This window comes from Megascapheus bottae, chromosome 21 (genome assembly GCF_031878675.1).
Source record: "Megascapheus bottae isolate mThoBot1 chromosome 21, mThoBot2.hap1, whole genome shotgun sequence".
NCBI lineage: Eukaryota > Metazoa > Chordata > Mammalia > Rodentia > Geomyidae > Megascapheus > Megascapheus bottae.
The window spans coordinates 18123788-18141829 of record NC_143529.1 but is presented as its reverse complement, the minus strand read 5'-3'; the positions used below and the strand labels follow the sequence as shown (position 1 = coordinate 18141829).

The window sequence follows — 18042 nt, the reverse complement described above, 5'->3', positions numbered from 1 at the left end:
TTTAAAAACAGAAGTAAAAAAAATTAAAAATTTTTAAAAAAAATTTAAAAAAATAGAAATAAAACTATTTCAAAACAGTCAGTCATTTTGGGGGTAGAAACAAACCTATCATCCTAGACTTGTACTGTATCATATTTTAGGCTTTCTAGCTGATCCTTTAAACATTTTCTGGTATTCAACTAAAAAATAACTAGAGCAATAATATGACATGATATTGTAATGTCTTGAAAATTAGAATGACATATTAATATATGCATATCTGTCAGTTTAACTGGAATGCAAATATTGGGTAGATGTGCTCACCTAGAGTTCAAAATGATGTATAAGACATTCTATTTGTCCTATTTTCAGTTTTTATTCCTTAAACATATGCATACAATGACATAAATTGCTTTGCAGTTCTCCTCACTGAAAAACAAAGGTTGATCCTGATCTACGACAGCAATTACAAATGAGGGTTTTCAAATGAGGGTTTGCCTCAATGTACAATCTATCCCTAACTCAAGCACCGAGAACTGGCTGACTTTCTCTATATTTTCCTTTACTGGATCTTTCTTCTACTTCTATATAAAACAAGGCTGCCTGGCATGTCATTACACACAGAGGAAAAGTGACTTCATTTCTAACTCACTTTGTGTCCCTTTATAATAAAAATATAAGAGACAGTTTGAAGAGACGATTCATTAGCTTTGGGCCAGTGAGTTAGATAAGGTTAAACCTCCTCAGAGTCAGATTCAAGATGAGTAATCTTAAGTGAGTACAAAGCTCACTTAACAATGTGGAGATTCAGATGTGGTTCCCATATCCTGCTATTATCCTCTATTCTGCCTGCTAAAAAGAACTTTCATTATATTAAACCTAGGTTTTTGTTATTTTTTTCTCTTTGTTTTCTTTTTAAAATCAACTAGGTAGAACTTTAGGAACCAGGCCGCAATATTTTTTTTTTTTAAAGAAAGCAAAACCTTAATTTTGAGCAAACCCAAAACAGAGTAATTACTAAAAGAAGCATAAATGCAGCATGCATGGTTCAAAATTCATTTAAAAAAAAAAAACCCTCCATAGGGAATGCTCCATTTATGTGGTACATCAAGGGAGCATTCTGAATAGAGTACATAGCACACATTTTTTTAACTATGTGTAATATATTTTGTTATTTGATATGTATTTTTATGTGCTAATATTTTGTTTTTACTCTTTCAAACACATACACATTAAATCCATACTGCAGGCCTGGATCTGCTGAAATACATCCTATATGTACATTTATTTCCCTAACGGCTTTTCTTGCTTCCAGAATTCAAAAGCAATGTCTTCAAAGGTTAGACATTCATTACTAGGTAATAGAAATCTAAATTCTAAAAGAAAGATGGCTATGATGCTGGCCTTTTCATAATTGCCAGTTTCTCTCTATTTAAGCAATACAAAATGATACCACAAAATTTTAGGAGAAAAGTATCTTAAAACAAGACACTCAAGATATTCACATGCTCATTTATAATCTTTAGGCTAGGCAGGTCATCTTTACTATTTCCTTACAAGTCTGTCTCCCTCTCTTCCACCACCTCTCTCTTCCAATGTAACTTTTGTTGTTACTTTCAAATTCTGCCCTGTTGTCATTGAAAAACTGTGTCTACTCACACTTAGTCTTCAATAATAAATGATAAAGGGAAATGGGACAGATTCCCCTTAATGAGAAAATTATCACCTGCCAAAGAGGAGCTAAGCAAATCTATTAAACAACTGGAGGAATGCCTGCAGCCTGGTAATTGTGCAGAGAGAGGAAGACTTCACACCATCCTCCTTTTTATCCACCCTTTTAATCAGATCCACCCACTCATAAGTAATACTAAGCAAATATGCCTCCAGCCTTACACTTGGCCTACAATTAGCATGCAATGGGCATGCAAAATTATTATCCTTTTTAGGAAAAAATAAAAGGCAGGAACAGAAACGTCACTGTGCCTGATGCTCAGTGAGGACCATGATTTTTTTTCATATATTTTTATTGTAATTAATAGAAGGGTTAGGACCATGCTTTAATGAAAGAGGACTGGGAGGCAGTGGGGGAAGGGAAAGTGGGACAAAAATGACAAGGGTTTCGAGCAATAATGTACCTGTAACCACTCTATACATTATCCTTAGAATAAAATACAATTTAAAAAAAAAAGGCCCAAGTGTGGTGGCTCCTGCCTGTAATCCTAGATAATCAGAAAACTGAGATCTGAGGATTGCAGTTCAAAGCCAACCCATGCACTGAAGTTTGTGAGACTCCAATTAAGCACCAGAAAACCAAAAGTGGTGCTGTGGCTCAAGGGGTAGGGCAGAGCTCAGGGACAATGCCAAGGACCAGAGTTCAAGTTCCATGAACAACAAAAAAGAAATCATTAATTCACAGAAATGGTAAAAGTAAAGAAAGAAAAACAAAGCAATTATTCTGTTACATGACCTCTCTTCCCCTGAAGATTTGCACAGCTTCACTAAGGGCATGTCACCGTCACAATATCACCTGTGGAAACATCATCCTGCTCCCTTTTCATACAAAGACATAGGTTGTACCTTTAGAAGAACAAAAGACGTAAACAGAAAAGAAGAAAAAGGAGGAGGAGGAGGAGGAGGAGGAGGAGGGAGAGGAAGAAGAGGAACAGAAGAAGAAGAAGAAGAAGGAGGAGGAGGAGGAGGAGGAGGAGGAGGAGGAGGAAGAGGAAGAGGAAGAAGAGGAAAAAGAAGAGAGAGGAGGGGGAGGGGAGGAGGGAGGGAGGAGGAACCTAGATACTAGGTAAATTTCCCTCAATTTAAAAAAAAATTACTTATTGTTTTCTAACACAAAGCCTCACAATATAGCAGCCCAGACTGGCCTCAAATTAACCTATCCTCCTTCCTCCATCTTTCAAGTGTTGGGATTATAAATCACTATCTTCAAGCTTCACAGCTAACAGCTAAGGCAAATTGCTGTATGACAATCAAGTTTTTGAAGGAGCTTAATACCTTGATGTTTATATCTTACATAAAGGATGAACACCTACACCACTGATCACATGAGGCCCTAGCAATGTAAAATTCACCTAAGGATCCCATCCACTTCACTTCAACCTCACTAACAAAGTAAATTGTACATACTGCTTTTCAACAGATGGCAAGTTTAAACTCCAATTCATCTAATATCAACAACAGTAACACCCAGATTAAAACAAATACAAAAACCCTATGAGATATATAGAACATGCTGTTACACATGTGTGTTACAGAACATTCTACTATATTTGAAAAAGAACTTCTGATCAAATAAGTATCATATGATTAGAATGAAATAAAAGGCCAACTTTTGTACTATGATATATTGTTTCTGTTGTTGTGGACTAACATTTATTTGTTTGGCCAGGCCTTGGACTTGAACTCTGGGCCTGAGTGCTATCCCTGAGTTTATTTTGCTCAAACTAGCACTCTACCTACCACGTGAGCCACAGTGCCACTTATGGCTTTTTCTGAGTACTTCACTGGAGACAAGAATCTCATGGACTTTCCTGCCTAGGCTGTCTTCAAACTGTGATCCTCTGACCTCAGTTGCCTGAGTAGCTAGGATCAGAGACATGAGCCACCAGTGACCAACTGATTTATCATTTTAAATGTAGCCAATGTATTCTTTCCACAGAATATCTTATATTTTAGCAAATAAAATCATAGGTTTTCCATTGGTATAGATGCAGAATTTGAATAGGCAGAATTATAAAGCTTCAGCACAAAACTGAGAACTGATCATGCTTTTGATGTACTACAGTTTACTATTTCATTAATAAATTTATCTGAAAGTCCTCTATTGGTGTATATTTTTTATTTAAAACGACTTAGCTTTCCACAGCGGGTTTCTCAAACATCACATATACTGTCCTATGGTGAATACAAAGGCAAGAGGGAAAACAAGAAGACCCAAAACAAAAGAAAAAGAGGGAAAGAGGGGAAAGGGTAAAAGGAACATACAGATCCTGGCAGGCCAAGTCATTTGACTATCAGAGCATCTCTACTCTGTCTCTTCCTTTCCTGGGTAGTAAACTTCTACTCACAGCTTAGAGCATTAGCAAAGGGGCACTGCACTTTCTATTCTTATCAAAACTGATGTGGAAAGAACGTGCACTTGGACTTGCCCATGCAGACTCATGGCTATATCTTTGTATTCCTGGAGGATCTTATTCTCCACCTCCAAGGTCAAACACAAAGGCAAATAGGTATTAATTAGCAGGTGAGAAAATTCTGAGGGTCAGCAACTAATTATCCAGCTTCTGTAATTATAGCTCTGGCAGCTTATTCTGTCTAGTCTACCCTCTGATGTTTTCCCTGGATCTCTATGAATATGTGGACAGTGCAATGCATACACACTTACCTTGTCCAGAGAAAACGTGTGGTTACATGCATGGGGATGACTTTACTATACATAAACAATACTCTCTTCAATCTATATACCCTTGAAAATCCTGAAGGTGACCCGCAGGGCTTTCTCCCAGCAAGCTCTCTGTGTGTTCCCCACCAGGGTTTGGAAAAGGCCACTTTACTCACAATGCTCTTACTCTAAATGGGGTCAACAAATTCAGGCAGGGAAACATGCAGCTCACAACTTGACAGCTAAGGAAGAGCTGATCTCCAGCTGTCTGGTGTAAAAGTCAGAGCTCTAAAGGGAAGCTTTTGCATAGGGTTAGTGACTGCAAAAGCTCTGAGCCACATTTCCTGCTTTCTTCTGATTAGCATGACAGGAGGAATGACACATACTTCAGTGTGACTCAGTTTTACCACCCAAAAGATTAGAACAGTGAAATTTTCCCACATAATCACAATAGAAATACACTTGAAGCTCATCAAATAAATGCAGATGTATTATAAGTACTTCATGTGTTCTGCCTCAACATTCTTAATGACACCTTTCAATATCAGTGAAAATAATGTATAGCTCTCATCAAAAAGATTCAGAAAATAAACGAGTTTGAAATTATGCATTTATAAACAACAATCTGTGAAGTTATTTTGGCATGTTCTAAAGAGATAATGGAGACTGTAAAATATAGTATTTTGAATGCAGCCTATATATAATCTCTATTTAACAATACAGTTAAGTAATTGTATTAAAAATTAGAAAATGTTCTATCGCATCTATGGAACATAAAAGCAAATTAAAGGTAGAATAAACTTGTGGCACTAGTTAACAGAGATTTACAATTTCTTAAACTAATATCCCTCTTTTACATAGAAAACAATATCCATGCCTACATAAGCCCACAGTTTTAGAATTCACTTAGTCTCATTATACAACTGGTTTGAAATACGAAGAATAACAATAACAGAATAGTAATACATTATAACATAAAATTATTTCATTCTATTTAAGTGTTTTTTATTTAGTATTTTATCAGCTAGCTGTACATTAATCTAGTAAAAAATTAATTTGGAACATTTTAATGAGTAAAACTAAGAAATACAGTGAATGGATATGAGACATGAGATTATCATCTGCAAATCCAAAAAAAAGGAGGGGCTCCAATACAGTAAGCAAATATCTTCATTCTCCATTCTACGTCTCATGTAGTAAATGGTGTCATCAATATGTTATTCCAAAGTATAATGATAATGTTTACTGATGCTGTAAATCTATTTCCTAAATTACTCCCATATTTTAGCATTTCAAAGCAGACTTTTTTTATAATATTTTTTTCTTCAGGAAAAGAGGAGCCAGGAGTTTGGCCTAGTGGTAGAGTGCTTGCCTGGCATGCATGAAGACCCATGTTCAAGTCCTTGGTACCCCATACATAGAAAAAAGCTGGAGATGATGCTGTGAATCAAATGGCAGAGCTCTAGTTTTGAGAAAGCCTAAAGACAGTACACAGGCTCTGAGTTCAAGCCTCAAGCCAGACAGAGAGAGAGACGGGGGGGGGGGGGGAGAGAGGGAGGAGGGGGAGAGAGACAGAGAGAGACAGAGAGAGACAGACAGAGAGAGAGAGAGAGAGAGAGAGAGAGGGGGGGGGAAGGGAGAGGGAGGAGGGGGGAATACATCAAAAAGTAATCCACTGACTTTTCTCTCTGCAATGAAAAGTAAGCACAGAACATTCTTCTCTGATTTTTGCATGCCTCGTGAGCAAGTTAAATAAAAAAACTAATAGAAACTAACATGTGTAGGAGAGGACATTCAAAGGGAGTGTTCCAGCTAAGGTGACACCTGCATTATTGCATCTGCCAGAAGTTTGTGGCTGCAGAGAAATGGCCAACTTTACTGAGCTCAATTTAGCACTTGAATGCCCAAGTGGAACTCACCAGGCTTGCCCTAGATTATTTTCCTAAGCAATAGGGAGGCCTGTGACTTCTGAGAACTCACCAATGAGCCCAGTTTATCACACTGAACTCTTTGATGCTCACAGGAAAATGAGACCCTTCACTACAAAGAAGGGAGGAAAGAGTATTAACAGAAAATCTGTATACTGCTCAAAACATCTATGGAATATTGGGTAAAAGAACAGTAATTTTTAAAAGAAGGTGTGTGTCTCATTACTTCATTAAAAAATTGGTATGTCTAGAACCAGATGCTAGTGAGTCATAGCTACTCAAGAAGCTGAGACCTGAGGATTTGTGACTCAATGATAGCGTGGGCCAAGAAAACCCTGAGAATCTTGTCTGAAGTGCTGTTGTGGCTCAAGAAGTAGAGCACAAACTTTGAACAAAAGAAGCTCAAGGACAGCACCCTGAGTACAAGCCTCACAAATGACTAAAATTAATTAAATGAATAAATAAAATCATGGAATAACATTCATTCTTTGTTATTTTGTTGGCAGTACTAGGATTTGAACTCAGATACTTACACTTACTAGATTGGCACACTATCTGCTACTTGATCTGTGCCTTCCACTCTTCATTCTTTTTGGTTTGGGGGGGGGCAGTCCTGGGGTTTGAACTCAGGACACGGATACCGTCCTTGGATATGGTTTTTTTTTTGCTCAAGGTTAGCCCTCTGCCACTTTGGCTCCTCTTTTGGCTTTTGCTGTGCATGTGGTTCTGGGGAATCGAACCCAGGGTTTTGTGCATGCTAGGCGAGCACTCTATCACTAGGCTATGCCCCCAGCCCTGCTTTATTTTTTATATGGTTTCACATTGCTGCCCATGGCTGATTTCATAGAACTGTCTTCGACAGGCAGGAACTACCATTCCCATTTGAGGTAGGATCTCACTAAACTCATTCTGTTCTTAAACTTCAGCCTCTTGACCTACACTTCCCAAATAGTAGAGATTTTAAATGTGAGTGTGCATGCTCAAGCCATGAAATACTCTGATTATAACAAAGCTTATTTTCTGTTTGCCATTCCTGGAGCTTGAACTCAGGGCCTGGGCATTGTCTTTGAGCTAGAGCTCTACCACTTGAGCCACAGCACTACTTCCAGCTTTTTCTGTATATGCAGTACTGAAGAATCGAACCCAGGGCTTAATGCATAATCAGCAAGCACTCTAACACTAGGCTACACTCCTGGCCCAAACAAACCATATTTTTTAATTTTCAGGAGACAGGAGAAAAATGTTGAGCATTTATCATGTACCAAAAATCCTTTTACTTATTTTCAGTTTAATATTCATAGACATTAGCAAGGAAGAGTGAGAATTAAAGAAATGAGGAATATACCAGGCCCACAATTCCACAGCAAATAAAACAAATCGAACTATGAAATTCTGTATCTTGTGTTCCTTCAATGCACAAGAAGAAACACATCTAGTACTTCCTGGGCTAAATCTAGTACTTCCTGGGCATACTGCCCATCCAGACTTATCAACATGAGGAAATTTGAAAATCATGAAGCAAAGAGAACCAAAAGTAATTGCAAATGCAAAAAGGTAATGAAAGGACTTCCAGGATATAGAAACAAAAGCCATATAATGAGTGATTGTTGTCCTTAATGTACTATGTTATCTCTCATCTCTTTTGCTATCCCTTGGCTATCTCATATTGTTACAGTATTTCACCTTGTTATCTGATATATTTGGTTATTTGAAATAGGATATGGAAGGGGGGAAGATGAGGCGTGGGGGGGGGAGGGAAATGAGGACCAACACATGAGGAAGAGTATCAATGTATGTGAAGTAATGCACTTTCTATCTGGTGAATATACTGTAACCCTTCTATTAATAACAATTAAAAATATATGAAAAAAAGAAAAGTTTTCCATTGTGCTCTAAACTGATGATATATAAATCAGCTCTTAAATGCCAACCTTCTTATAAGGCACTATTATTACTGATGTGGTACGTGTCTGGATATTTACTGAGGAAAAAAGAAAAGACTGTGGTTCAAAGCAGTGGAAGAAAATCAAAGGACAAGAAGCCAAGAACCATACAATTATAATCAATCAGCTTTAATATCTTCACATGCCACAGAGTAGAGACAGGTAGCATCCCAGCCTTTCATTCTTTTTATTTACCTAATATTTTTAACAGTCATTATCAAATTGCTTATATACGTCACTGAAATGTCAAAAAATAAGTTAAATGAAAAAAACTGTTTCTCACATAATGCATTTTAGGTTTAAGGATGCCATGAGCCGTATTTTGAATCTCATTCTTTTTTGATTTTTGCCCTATAATAAAAACTGTATCCTCCTTGGATCAAAACTAAGTTATACATAGGATATTTTAGATCTTTCTAAATTATAAAAGGCTCTACACAAAAATGGCATTTATAGAACATTATGAATGAGGATCTATGCTAAACATAAGAGAAAGTATCTTTATGGGTATATTTACATCAGGAAACAGGGACTCGAAATATCAAAGTACAAACAAATGAATAACTTAACTGAAGAATATGTGAGTCAGAAAAGCATTTTACATGATCTATGACAGCAAGCTATTTCAGTCCTCCAAGGAACTTTTTTTTTTTGCTATCGATCTACACTTATTTCTGCTTAGTTAGAATCTCTGCCTGCCTTCTGGCTGTATGAAAACTACTCAATTAAAACATTAAATTTTTCCAAAGATCAAAATGTATATCAAGCGGAAATTTAGAACACATCGGCTATTTTCTACCCCAGGTCTCTTTCACTGCTACATATAAAATCCAGTAAGTTTCTAGCACCCCCATGTGGTTAAACTGGAGTGGCTTGCTAAGGCATTGGAAATCAGTTGCTGAAAAGGAACAGCAAAACAAACTATAACTCAACATAGAAGTTCGGCTGGCCTCATAAACCAAGAAAAGAAACCTTCAGTCAGCAAAATTCTAAGATAATAGAATAGGCTCAATTCCTAACTTGTTTTCTGTGATCGAAACAAAGCTTGATTTACTATAAATCATAACCAGTTTCATCTTCCTTTGAGAGGAAAACTCCAAGCAATTGACATGGGCAATTATTGAATTGATTATCAAATAGGACCTAATTTTGCTCTACAAGCAAGGCAAGTGTTCTGATTACCTACCTTGTACACGTCTCAATTAGGCAAAAATAAAACAGCTGAGAGATATGTTGTGGTTAATGTTGCTAGGAGGAATCTCTATACTTCTGACTACCTTCAGCATCCTTTTAAGCAATTAAACTGTCCCCATTTTTTTTCTTTCTCTAAACATATCCCTGGGCTTTTTAGAACCTTCTTCAAAGACAGAAGCTTAAAAGGAGTAGGCTGTCTTTTTTCATTTGGTAATAAACACTCTCCATCAGAGATCCCTATTTAGAATCATCTATGATTTCATAAACCCTGAGCTATCTCAGAACACAGCCTTCTGAGGAAAAATAAAATAGTAGAATTGAAAGCACTGACATTAATCAGAATATTCTCAACATTAATTGAAATATAAAAATAACTGTCCATGAAGGAAATAAAAATGTAAATTAGTAACAAGTAAAGTATCTATTAGCAGAAACATGAAGGTGGCTTATTTGTATGCTGAAGTGGACGTCTCCCTGTTAGAAATATCAGGAGAATAATACAATAGGAATGAATTTTCTCATCAAAACATAGCAATCTGTAGGTTAATATTAAAACTAGGCTCGAGAAAAGAGAAAATTTACAGGAAGTAATTTTGTTAAATTGTTGATGGCTAGAACTGAAATCTAGGAATTGTTTGATAATTGAAACGTTTTATAAGCATATACTAATTTTTATAAACTCAAAATACCTAGTAAAAGCATTACAATGATTATTGGTAAAAGAGAAAGTAGAAGACATTAGTGGATTCCTCTCTCAAAAGAAAACACGTGAAAAAATGCCAGTTATTTTCTTCATATGTTCATATGTTTAATATTGATATTATTTACCTCAATGAAACAGTTTTCTTCAAGTGCTTATAAGGGTAACAATAAGTAGAGAGGACCAAGAACTAGTGCATACCTGTTGAGTCCTTTCAGGGTCTTTTCCATGTTCAAAATGTCCCGCATCTTATACAAGAACCACTTGTCGATGGAAGTGAGCTTCTCAATCTCATCAAGAGACACATTGTCTTGTATGGCCTGCAAAGAGAAGAGATACTCTCTTTGGCAAAGATTTTACAAACATCTGGTTGGAAGCATAGAAAGGCCTCCTCTTTATGGTATTTGGAGAACCTGAAGCTTTTCACTGAGATAGAAAACGAGAAACGTGAACAGCTTGGACTTCCCTACCAATAATGGAAAGAGTAGGGTCAGCTCTTAGCTCCTGCCTATAAATGGGCCAAGTAGAGCTGTCAGAGTAGTGTGAACCCACCATACAGCCAACAGGTTCCCTTTGTGTCACTAGGTGAACAACTTTCTGGCTTCATTTCAAGCCAAATTGATGAGAAAAATAAATCAGTATCATGATCATTTGATTTATGTTTTGATGTTGTCCTTCAGCTCACAGCTTCACCAGAAAACAATAGTTATTAGCGATCCATGAGGCAGATCTAGCTTGGCATTATTTCACTACAATAGTTCATCCAGGGGACTTCTGACAGAAAATTATTTTGAGACAATTACTATGACTTTTCTGCAAAGGGAGGCATTTTAGAAAATCCTAACACATCTCAAAATAATAAAAAGGATAAACTATGTTCCAATAGGCAGCTCAACCATTTCTTCAAGCTTACTTTAGTAATTTCTCAAAAATAAAATTACAACTGAATCATCATACTTACTTAAAAATTCAACTTAAGGGAGAGATATACTCTCAAACCTAAATACTCATATTCAAAAACTATTATTTTATATATTTATTAAATTGTTTATCAACACATGTTGTGGTTTTAATAACCATAAGTATACACATGGTAAAAAAATAAAAATACTAACATCTAATTACTATTTTACAATGACACCCTTTATTTCCAAGACCCAATGAGAAATATACGTAACTAGTAACTGCTGTTATAGTCTGAGGAAGCTTTGATTTCTTCAAAGTTTCATTTCTTAGTTGATCCTATAATCCTAGCCATTCAAGAGGCTAACAGCTAAGGATCGAGGTTCAAAGCCAGCCTGGCCACTGATGACTGTGAGACTCTCATCTCCAATTATTTTCTAGAAGAAGGGAAGTTGGGCTCTGGATCCAGGAGTAGGGCAGTAGCCTTGAGCTAAAGAAGTTGGGAACAATGCCCAGGCCCAAGGGTAGGGGGGTACCCCTGAGCTGAAGAGCTCAGTGACAGCACCCACACCCAGAATTCAAGCCCCATGACCCACAAAAAAAAGTTTCATTTCTTGGGGCTGGGAGTCTGGCCTTGTGATAGAGTGCTTGCCTAGCATGCACAAAACCCTGGGTTCGATTCGTCAGTTTCACATTCATAGAAAAAGCCAGAAGTGGTGCTGTGGCTCAAGTGGTAGAGCTCTAGCTTTGAAAAAGGCCAAGGACAGTGCTCAGACCCTGAGTTTAAGCCCCAGGACTGGCCATTTCTTTCTAATATTGGGAAAAACTGAGATTCTAAGAGTCCACAGTCCTAACTGATAAGAATAAAATGGCATACACTTCATGGGAACATTTGATGTTATATTATGTTCATCTTCTGTAAGTTTGGTTTACTTTTTGCCAAAACTATGGTTAGACTTCCAATGGCTATAATATGCCTTATTTTCTTAGTAAATAAAGACAATTGGGCCGGGAGTTTGGCCTAGTGGTAGAGTGCTTGCCTAGCATGCACAAAGACCCGGGTTCGATTCCTCGGTACCACATACTTAGAAAAAGCCAGAAGTGGTGCTGAGGCTCAAGTGGTAGAGTTCTAGCTTTGAGAAAAACCCAAGGACAGTGCTCAGGCCCTGAGCTTAAGCCCAGGACTGGCAAATAAAAAACAAAAAATAAATAAAACAAATAAAGACAATTGGCAGCTAACAACTGTAAAAGAGTCTTGCTACCCATACGTTTTACAGATCAATGATGCTGTACCTATCATCAGTACAGAGGAGTATAGATTCCCACAGTCATTTTATTACAGCTGCATGGGAAATCAAGACATGCCAGTCAGAATTTCATCTCTCTGTCCTGCAGCTTGGCAGGCTAAAATAGCAACAATAAAGCTTGTGATAACCTCAAATGCCTCTGAGGTTACTTTAATGATCCCAAATAAAATAATAATAATAATAATAATAATAATGCCCTGTATTTTGCCCATATCAAAAGAAATGATGACCCAGTCACCCTGAAATAAGACGGCTGCAAAAATCAGACCTCAGAGCAAGTTGCCCTTTTCTGAGAATGATGAAAGCAAATGAAGATTTACACACTCCCTTCACTCTTCTCCCCTTCTACCACCCACCTGTCCTTTTACACTTTTGTCAAAATCACCAAGTTCCTGGTTGCTGTGGAAATGAACAGTAATGATGACCTCTAACAAACAGAAATCAGTCACTTCACCCTGACACTCCAGCAGACAAAAATTTATGTCTCAGACCCTGCACTTCCTGCTTGTACACAGGGTACTCTGACCATGAACAAATCTCCATGGCTTTTTCCTGAATTCTCATTCCTTCATGAGTCTGTTAGCAAAGAATAAGATTTTTGCTTGAGTTTTACAGCCCGGCTAGGGCACGGAAATGCTTCCCTTTCTCATCTGCATCAGAGTGTCTGAAACATAAGTGATAAGATTTTAGGAAAGAACCATTGTTTACTATCCTTTGTTTGAGAGGGAAAATATATGTATATGTGTGCGTGAGTAGATATGCATTCACACATGCACATATGTATAGCATATCCTAGATTGTTTTAGGAATAAGGGATAAAATAATAGCAATAAAGTAAAAAAAGTTAATAGTGCTGCAATGAACATCATTGTGCTAGTGGTTTTACTACGTACTTGTTTCTGGACAATTGGGTAAATGCCAAGTAGTAGAATTGCTGGATCATAGGGGAGCCCTAGGTTCAGTCATTTGAGGAACCGCCATACTGCTTTCTAGAGTGAATAATGAGTTTACACTCCCACCAGCTGGCCACATCCCCACCAGCATCTGTTGTTACTGGGTTTCTTAATCATGGCCATTCTAACTGGAGTGAGGTGGAATCTCAGAGTTGTTTTGATTTGCATTTCTTTTATGGCCAGAGATGTCAAGCATTTCTTCATGTATCTATAGGACATTCTTATTTCCTCTTCAGAGAAGTCTCTCTAAGTCTTTGGCCCGTCTTTTAATGGGATGTTCACTGCAGCACTATTTACCATAGCAAAGATATGGAACCAACCCAGATGCCCCTCAGTAGATGATTGGATCAACAAGATGTGGTATTTTATACAATGGAATTCTATGATACCATCAGAAAGAATGACATCACCCCATTTGCAAGGAAATGGAAAGACTTGGAAAAAAATCATGTTAAGTGAAGTAAGTCAGACATAGGCTCAATGGTTTCCCTCATTTGTAATAATTAGTACGAACTGTGGACTCTCCTAGCAGAGGATTACAATAGCTCAAAACCTAGATACCATAAGGCCATATAGGAGGAGAATGAAAGGACCTCAGGTTATGAAAACAAGAGCTGTATAATGTATGATGGTTGTTCATCTCTTTTGTTGTCCCTTGGTTATTTTCATATTATTACAGTACCTTACCTTGTTGTCTGATCTATATATATACATATATATATATATATATCTGATCTATATATATATATCTGATCTATATATATATATATATATCTGATCTATATATATATATATATATGTTCATTTGAAATAGAAAAGGGAAAGGGGGAAAACAAGAGGAGGGGAGGGGTTGGGTGAGGGAAATGGGGACAAAAATGTGAGAAGGGGTACCAATGTCTGTGAAGTGATGCACCTTCTATCTGGTGAATATAACTGTAACCCTTCTATTAATTACAATAAAAAAAATTAAAGTAAAAAAAGTGAACTGGCTTTCTGTTGTAACTTCACATCCACTTCATCATCCACTCCAGAAAGTGATTATTTTTGTGTGTATGGAGGTTATGGAGCTTGAACTCTGCCTGGGTACTGTCCCTGTACTCTTCACCCTACCCTTGAGCCAAGCCCCACTTCCCTGTTTCTAGAGGTTAATTGAAGATAAGAGTCTCTGGTCCAGGGCCGGGAGTTTGGCCTAGTGGTTAAAGTGCTTGCCTAGCATGCACGAAGACCCAGCTTTGATTCCTCCGTACCACATACATAGAAAAAAGCCAGAAGTGGTGCTGAGGCTCAAGTGGTAGAACTCTAGCCTTGAGAAAGTCCAAGGACAGTGCTCAGGCCCTGAGCTCAAGCCCAGGACTGGCAAAAAAAAAAAAAAAAAGAGTCTCTGGTCATTTTGTGCTCAGGCTGGCTTTGAACCTTGATCCTCAGATCTCAGCCTCCTGAGTAGCTACGATTATAAGCATGAGCCACCATGTCCTGCTAAAGAGCTGCTTTTCTCTTTTCATTTTTTTCTTCTTTTTTTTTTTTGCCACTGCTGGGACTTGCACTCGGGGCCTGGGCACTGTCACTTGGACACTTTTTCTCAAGGCTAGTGCTCTAACACTTGAGCCACAGAACCACTTGCATCTTTTTTCTACACATGTGGTGCCAAAGAATCAAGCCTGGGTCTTCATGCGTAATAGGCAAACACTCTACCACTAGGCTGAACTCTGGGTGAAAACAATTAATTTTGGAATTCAGTAATCAAAACTATTCATCAAAACATAGAGCTCCCCTACGACCCAGCAATTCCACTACTTGGCATTTACCCAATTGTCCAGAAACAAGGACATACTAAATTCACTAGCACAATGATGTTCATTGCAGCACTATTTACCATAGCAAAGATATGGAACCAACCCAGATGTCCCTCAGTTGATGAGTGGATCAACAAGATGTGGTATTTGTACAGAATGGAATTGTATGCTGCTGTCAGAAAGAATGACACGCCCCATTTTTTAGGAAATGGAAAGACTTAGAAAAAATCATATTAAGTGGAGTAAGCCATACTTAAAGGAACATAGGCCCAAGAGTCTCCCTCATTTGTCAAATTCAGTAGAAACCTTGGGCTCTCCTAGCAGAGATTTACAACAGAACAAAATCTAGAGACATAAGGCCAAATAGTATGACACTAAATGTAAGGACCTCCAGGAGAAGGAAACAAAAGCCATATAATGAGTGATTGTTGTCCTTAATATACTATGTTATCTCTTATCTCTTTTGCTATCCCTTGGTTTTCTCATATTGTTACAATATTTCACCTTGTTATCTGATATATTTTAATATGTGCTTAATTGGTTATTTGAAATTGGATAGGGAAAGGGGAAATCAAAAAGAGCCGGGGGAGAGGGGAGGGAAATGGGGACCATGTCATGAGAAAAGATATCAATGTTTGCGAAGTAATACTCCTTCTATCTAGTGAATATAATGTAACCCTTCTATTAATTACAATAAAAAATTAATTTAAAAAAACATGATTGTGAGCCACTGGTTCCCATCTGTAATCCTAGCTCCTCAGGAGGCTGAGACTTGAGGATAGGAGCTTGAAGCAAACCCAGACAGCAAATTTCTTCAGATTCTCCAATTAATCACCAAAAATATCCACAGATTTCTGGTTCAAATGGTAGAGCCAAAAAGCTAAGAGACAGACCCCAGGCCCTGAGTTCAAACCCTACTGCCCATATATACACACAACAAAAATTCTGCATGTGGAAACTATAAGAGCATACACACACAACTCTGCATGTAGATACCATAACAGTGAAGAGAGAATCTGGATATACAAATTTCAGTAAGCCTGGTGTGGTGGCTCAGGCCTGTAATCCTAACTACTCAAGAGGCTGAGATCTGAGGATCACAGTTTAAAGCCAACCCCGGGCATTAAAGACCCTGAGACTCTTAACTCTAACCACTAGAAAACTGGAAGTGGCACTGTGACTCAAAGAGGAGGCCAGTAACCTGGAGCTAAAGAGCTCAGGGACAGCAACTAGGCCGAGAGCTCAAGCCCAACATTGACGATGATGGGAAAAAAATTGAGTGAATACAAAATAATAAAGATCAGTTTTCTATTTCCACAAAAGCTTCTTTAAAGATAAAATTTATATTTGCCCTAGCTAATGTCACCTATTCTCCCCCCCCCACTTCACGCCCCACACAAATGGTCATCCCATCTTTGTGGACCCAGTATGGTTTGACACTGGTGGAGGATTAGTGTCTATGCTTCCTTAAATGTCAAAAAGCCATTCAGGGATTTTCTTCCCAGACTAACTCCAGCTGCCCAAGTTACCTTGTATAGAAGGGATGAGCTGAAACGTCAAAATTCTAAGCACAATAAATATGGAAGGAGATTAATATGGCACTTAATTTGCATGAAAAGGAGCTAATGGGTGGAAATGAGAAGTGTGGGCTTCTTTTTTTGTTATGAAAGTAATACCAAGCCAGGTACCAGTGGCTCATGCCAGTAATCCTACCTACTCAGGAAACTGAGCATCATCATTCCACGCCATCCAGGGCAGGAAGTCCATGAGACTGTTATCTCCATTAACCACCAGAAAACTGGAAGTGGTGCTGTGCTCAAAGGTAGAGTGGTAGCCTTGAGCTGAAGAGCTCAGGGATAGTGCCCAGGCCCAGAGTTCAAGTCTTACGACTGACAAAAAGGGGGGGGGGGCAGGAATGTACCCTTGCCCTAGTGGTAGAGTGCTTGCCTAACATGCACAAAGCCTTGGATTCGATTCCGTACTACGGCATACAGAGAAAAAGCTGACATTAGTGCTGTAGCTCAACTAGTAGAGAGCTAGCCTTGAGAAATCTCAAGGATAGTGCTCAGGCCCTGAATTTAAGCCCCAGAACTGGCAATTCAGATTATGCACTTAAAATGGTAACCGTTAGGAATCAATTGAAGCCGGGCACAGTGGCTCACACCTATACTCCTAGCTACTCTGGTAAGCTACCCTTACCTGGCAAGTGCTAAACCTTGAATTAAATATAAGTTCAAAATGCACACAAGATTATATCTGTGTAGCCGGGCATTGGCTACAACGTTATATCTGTGTAGCTGGGCAGTGGCTCACACTTGTAATCCTAGCTACTCTGGAGGCTGAGATCTGAGGATCAAGCCAGCCTGGACACAAAAGGACCTGAGACCTGAGATTCCAATTAACCTCTAGAAAACAAGAAGTGGGTCTTGGCTCAAGGGTAGGGCGGTAGCCTTGAGCTGAACAGCTCAGGGACAGACCCCAAGCCGAGTTCAAGCCCTATGACAAAAAAAAGAATTTCAACCACATCCATTTTCATATAATCAAATAAAAATATTTGGACAGATTTACTATCTCCTTTCCCACTCTGCCGGCTCTTGCCAACCACCAGAAGCTTCTTTACTTTCCTGTCACTCTGGTTTTTAGTGTATTAATTATACCAAGAATTTCCCCAAGATGTATCTAACATACATTATATTTTGTTCAGAATAACTCTTGCTTTGTTTCTCATTCCTTTATTGATTAACGGCTTTCATCGAGACACCTATGACATCTCCTATAGCTGCACTACATTATTTCTACTTCATCCTTCTTTATCTCTCTCCCCTCTCAAACAGCACCCAGCCCAGAGTTCAAGCCCTACTCCACCCCCCAAAAAAAGAAAAGAAAAAGAAAACAGTCACACGAATAAAATAATTGCAAGGAAACTACTATAAGCACTTCAGTGTCTGT

The 18042-nt window shown here is 38.2% G+C and overlaps 1 protein-coding gene across 1 annotated transcript in view; it reads right to left on the bottom strand.

Moving 5' to 3' along the window:
- The window catches only part of Cps1 (carbamoyl-phosphate synthase 1), a 102689-nt gene that overhangs the window by 38846 nt on the left and 45801 nt on the right, over positions 1 to 18042 (bottom strand). Inside the window, exon 21 of the mRNA XM_090354753.1 lies at positions 10339 to 10457. Within this exon, the coding sequence (XP_090210879.1) occupies positions 10339 to 10457 (119 nt within the window). The remainder of the gene's footprint in view (positions 1 to 10338; positions 10458 to 18042) is intronic.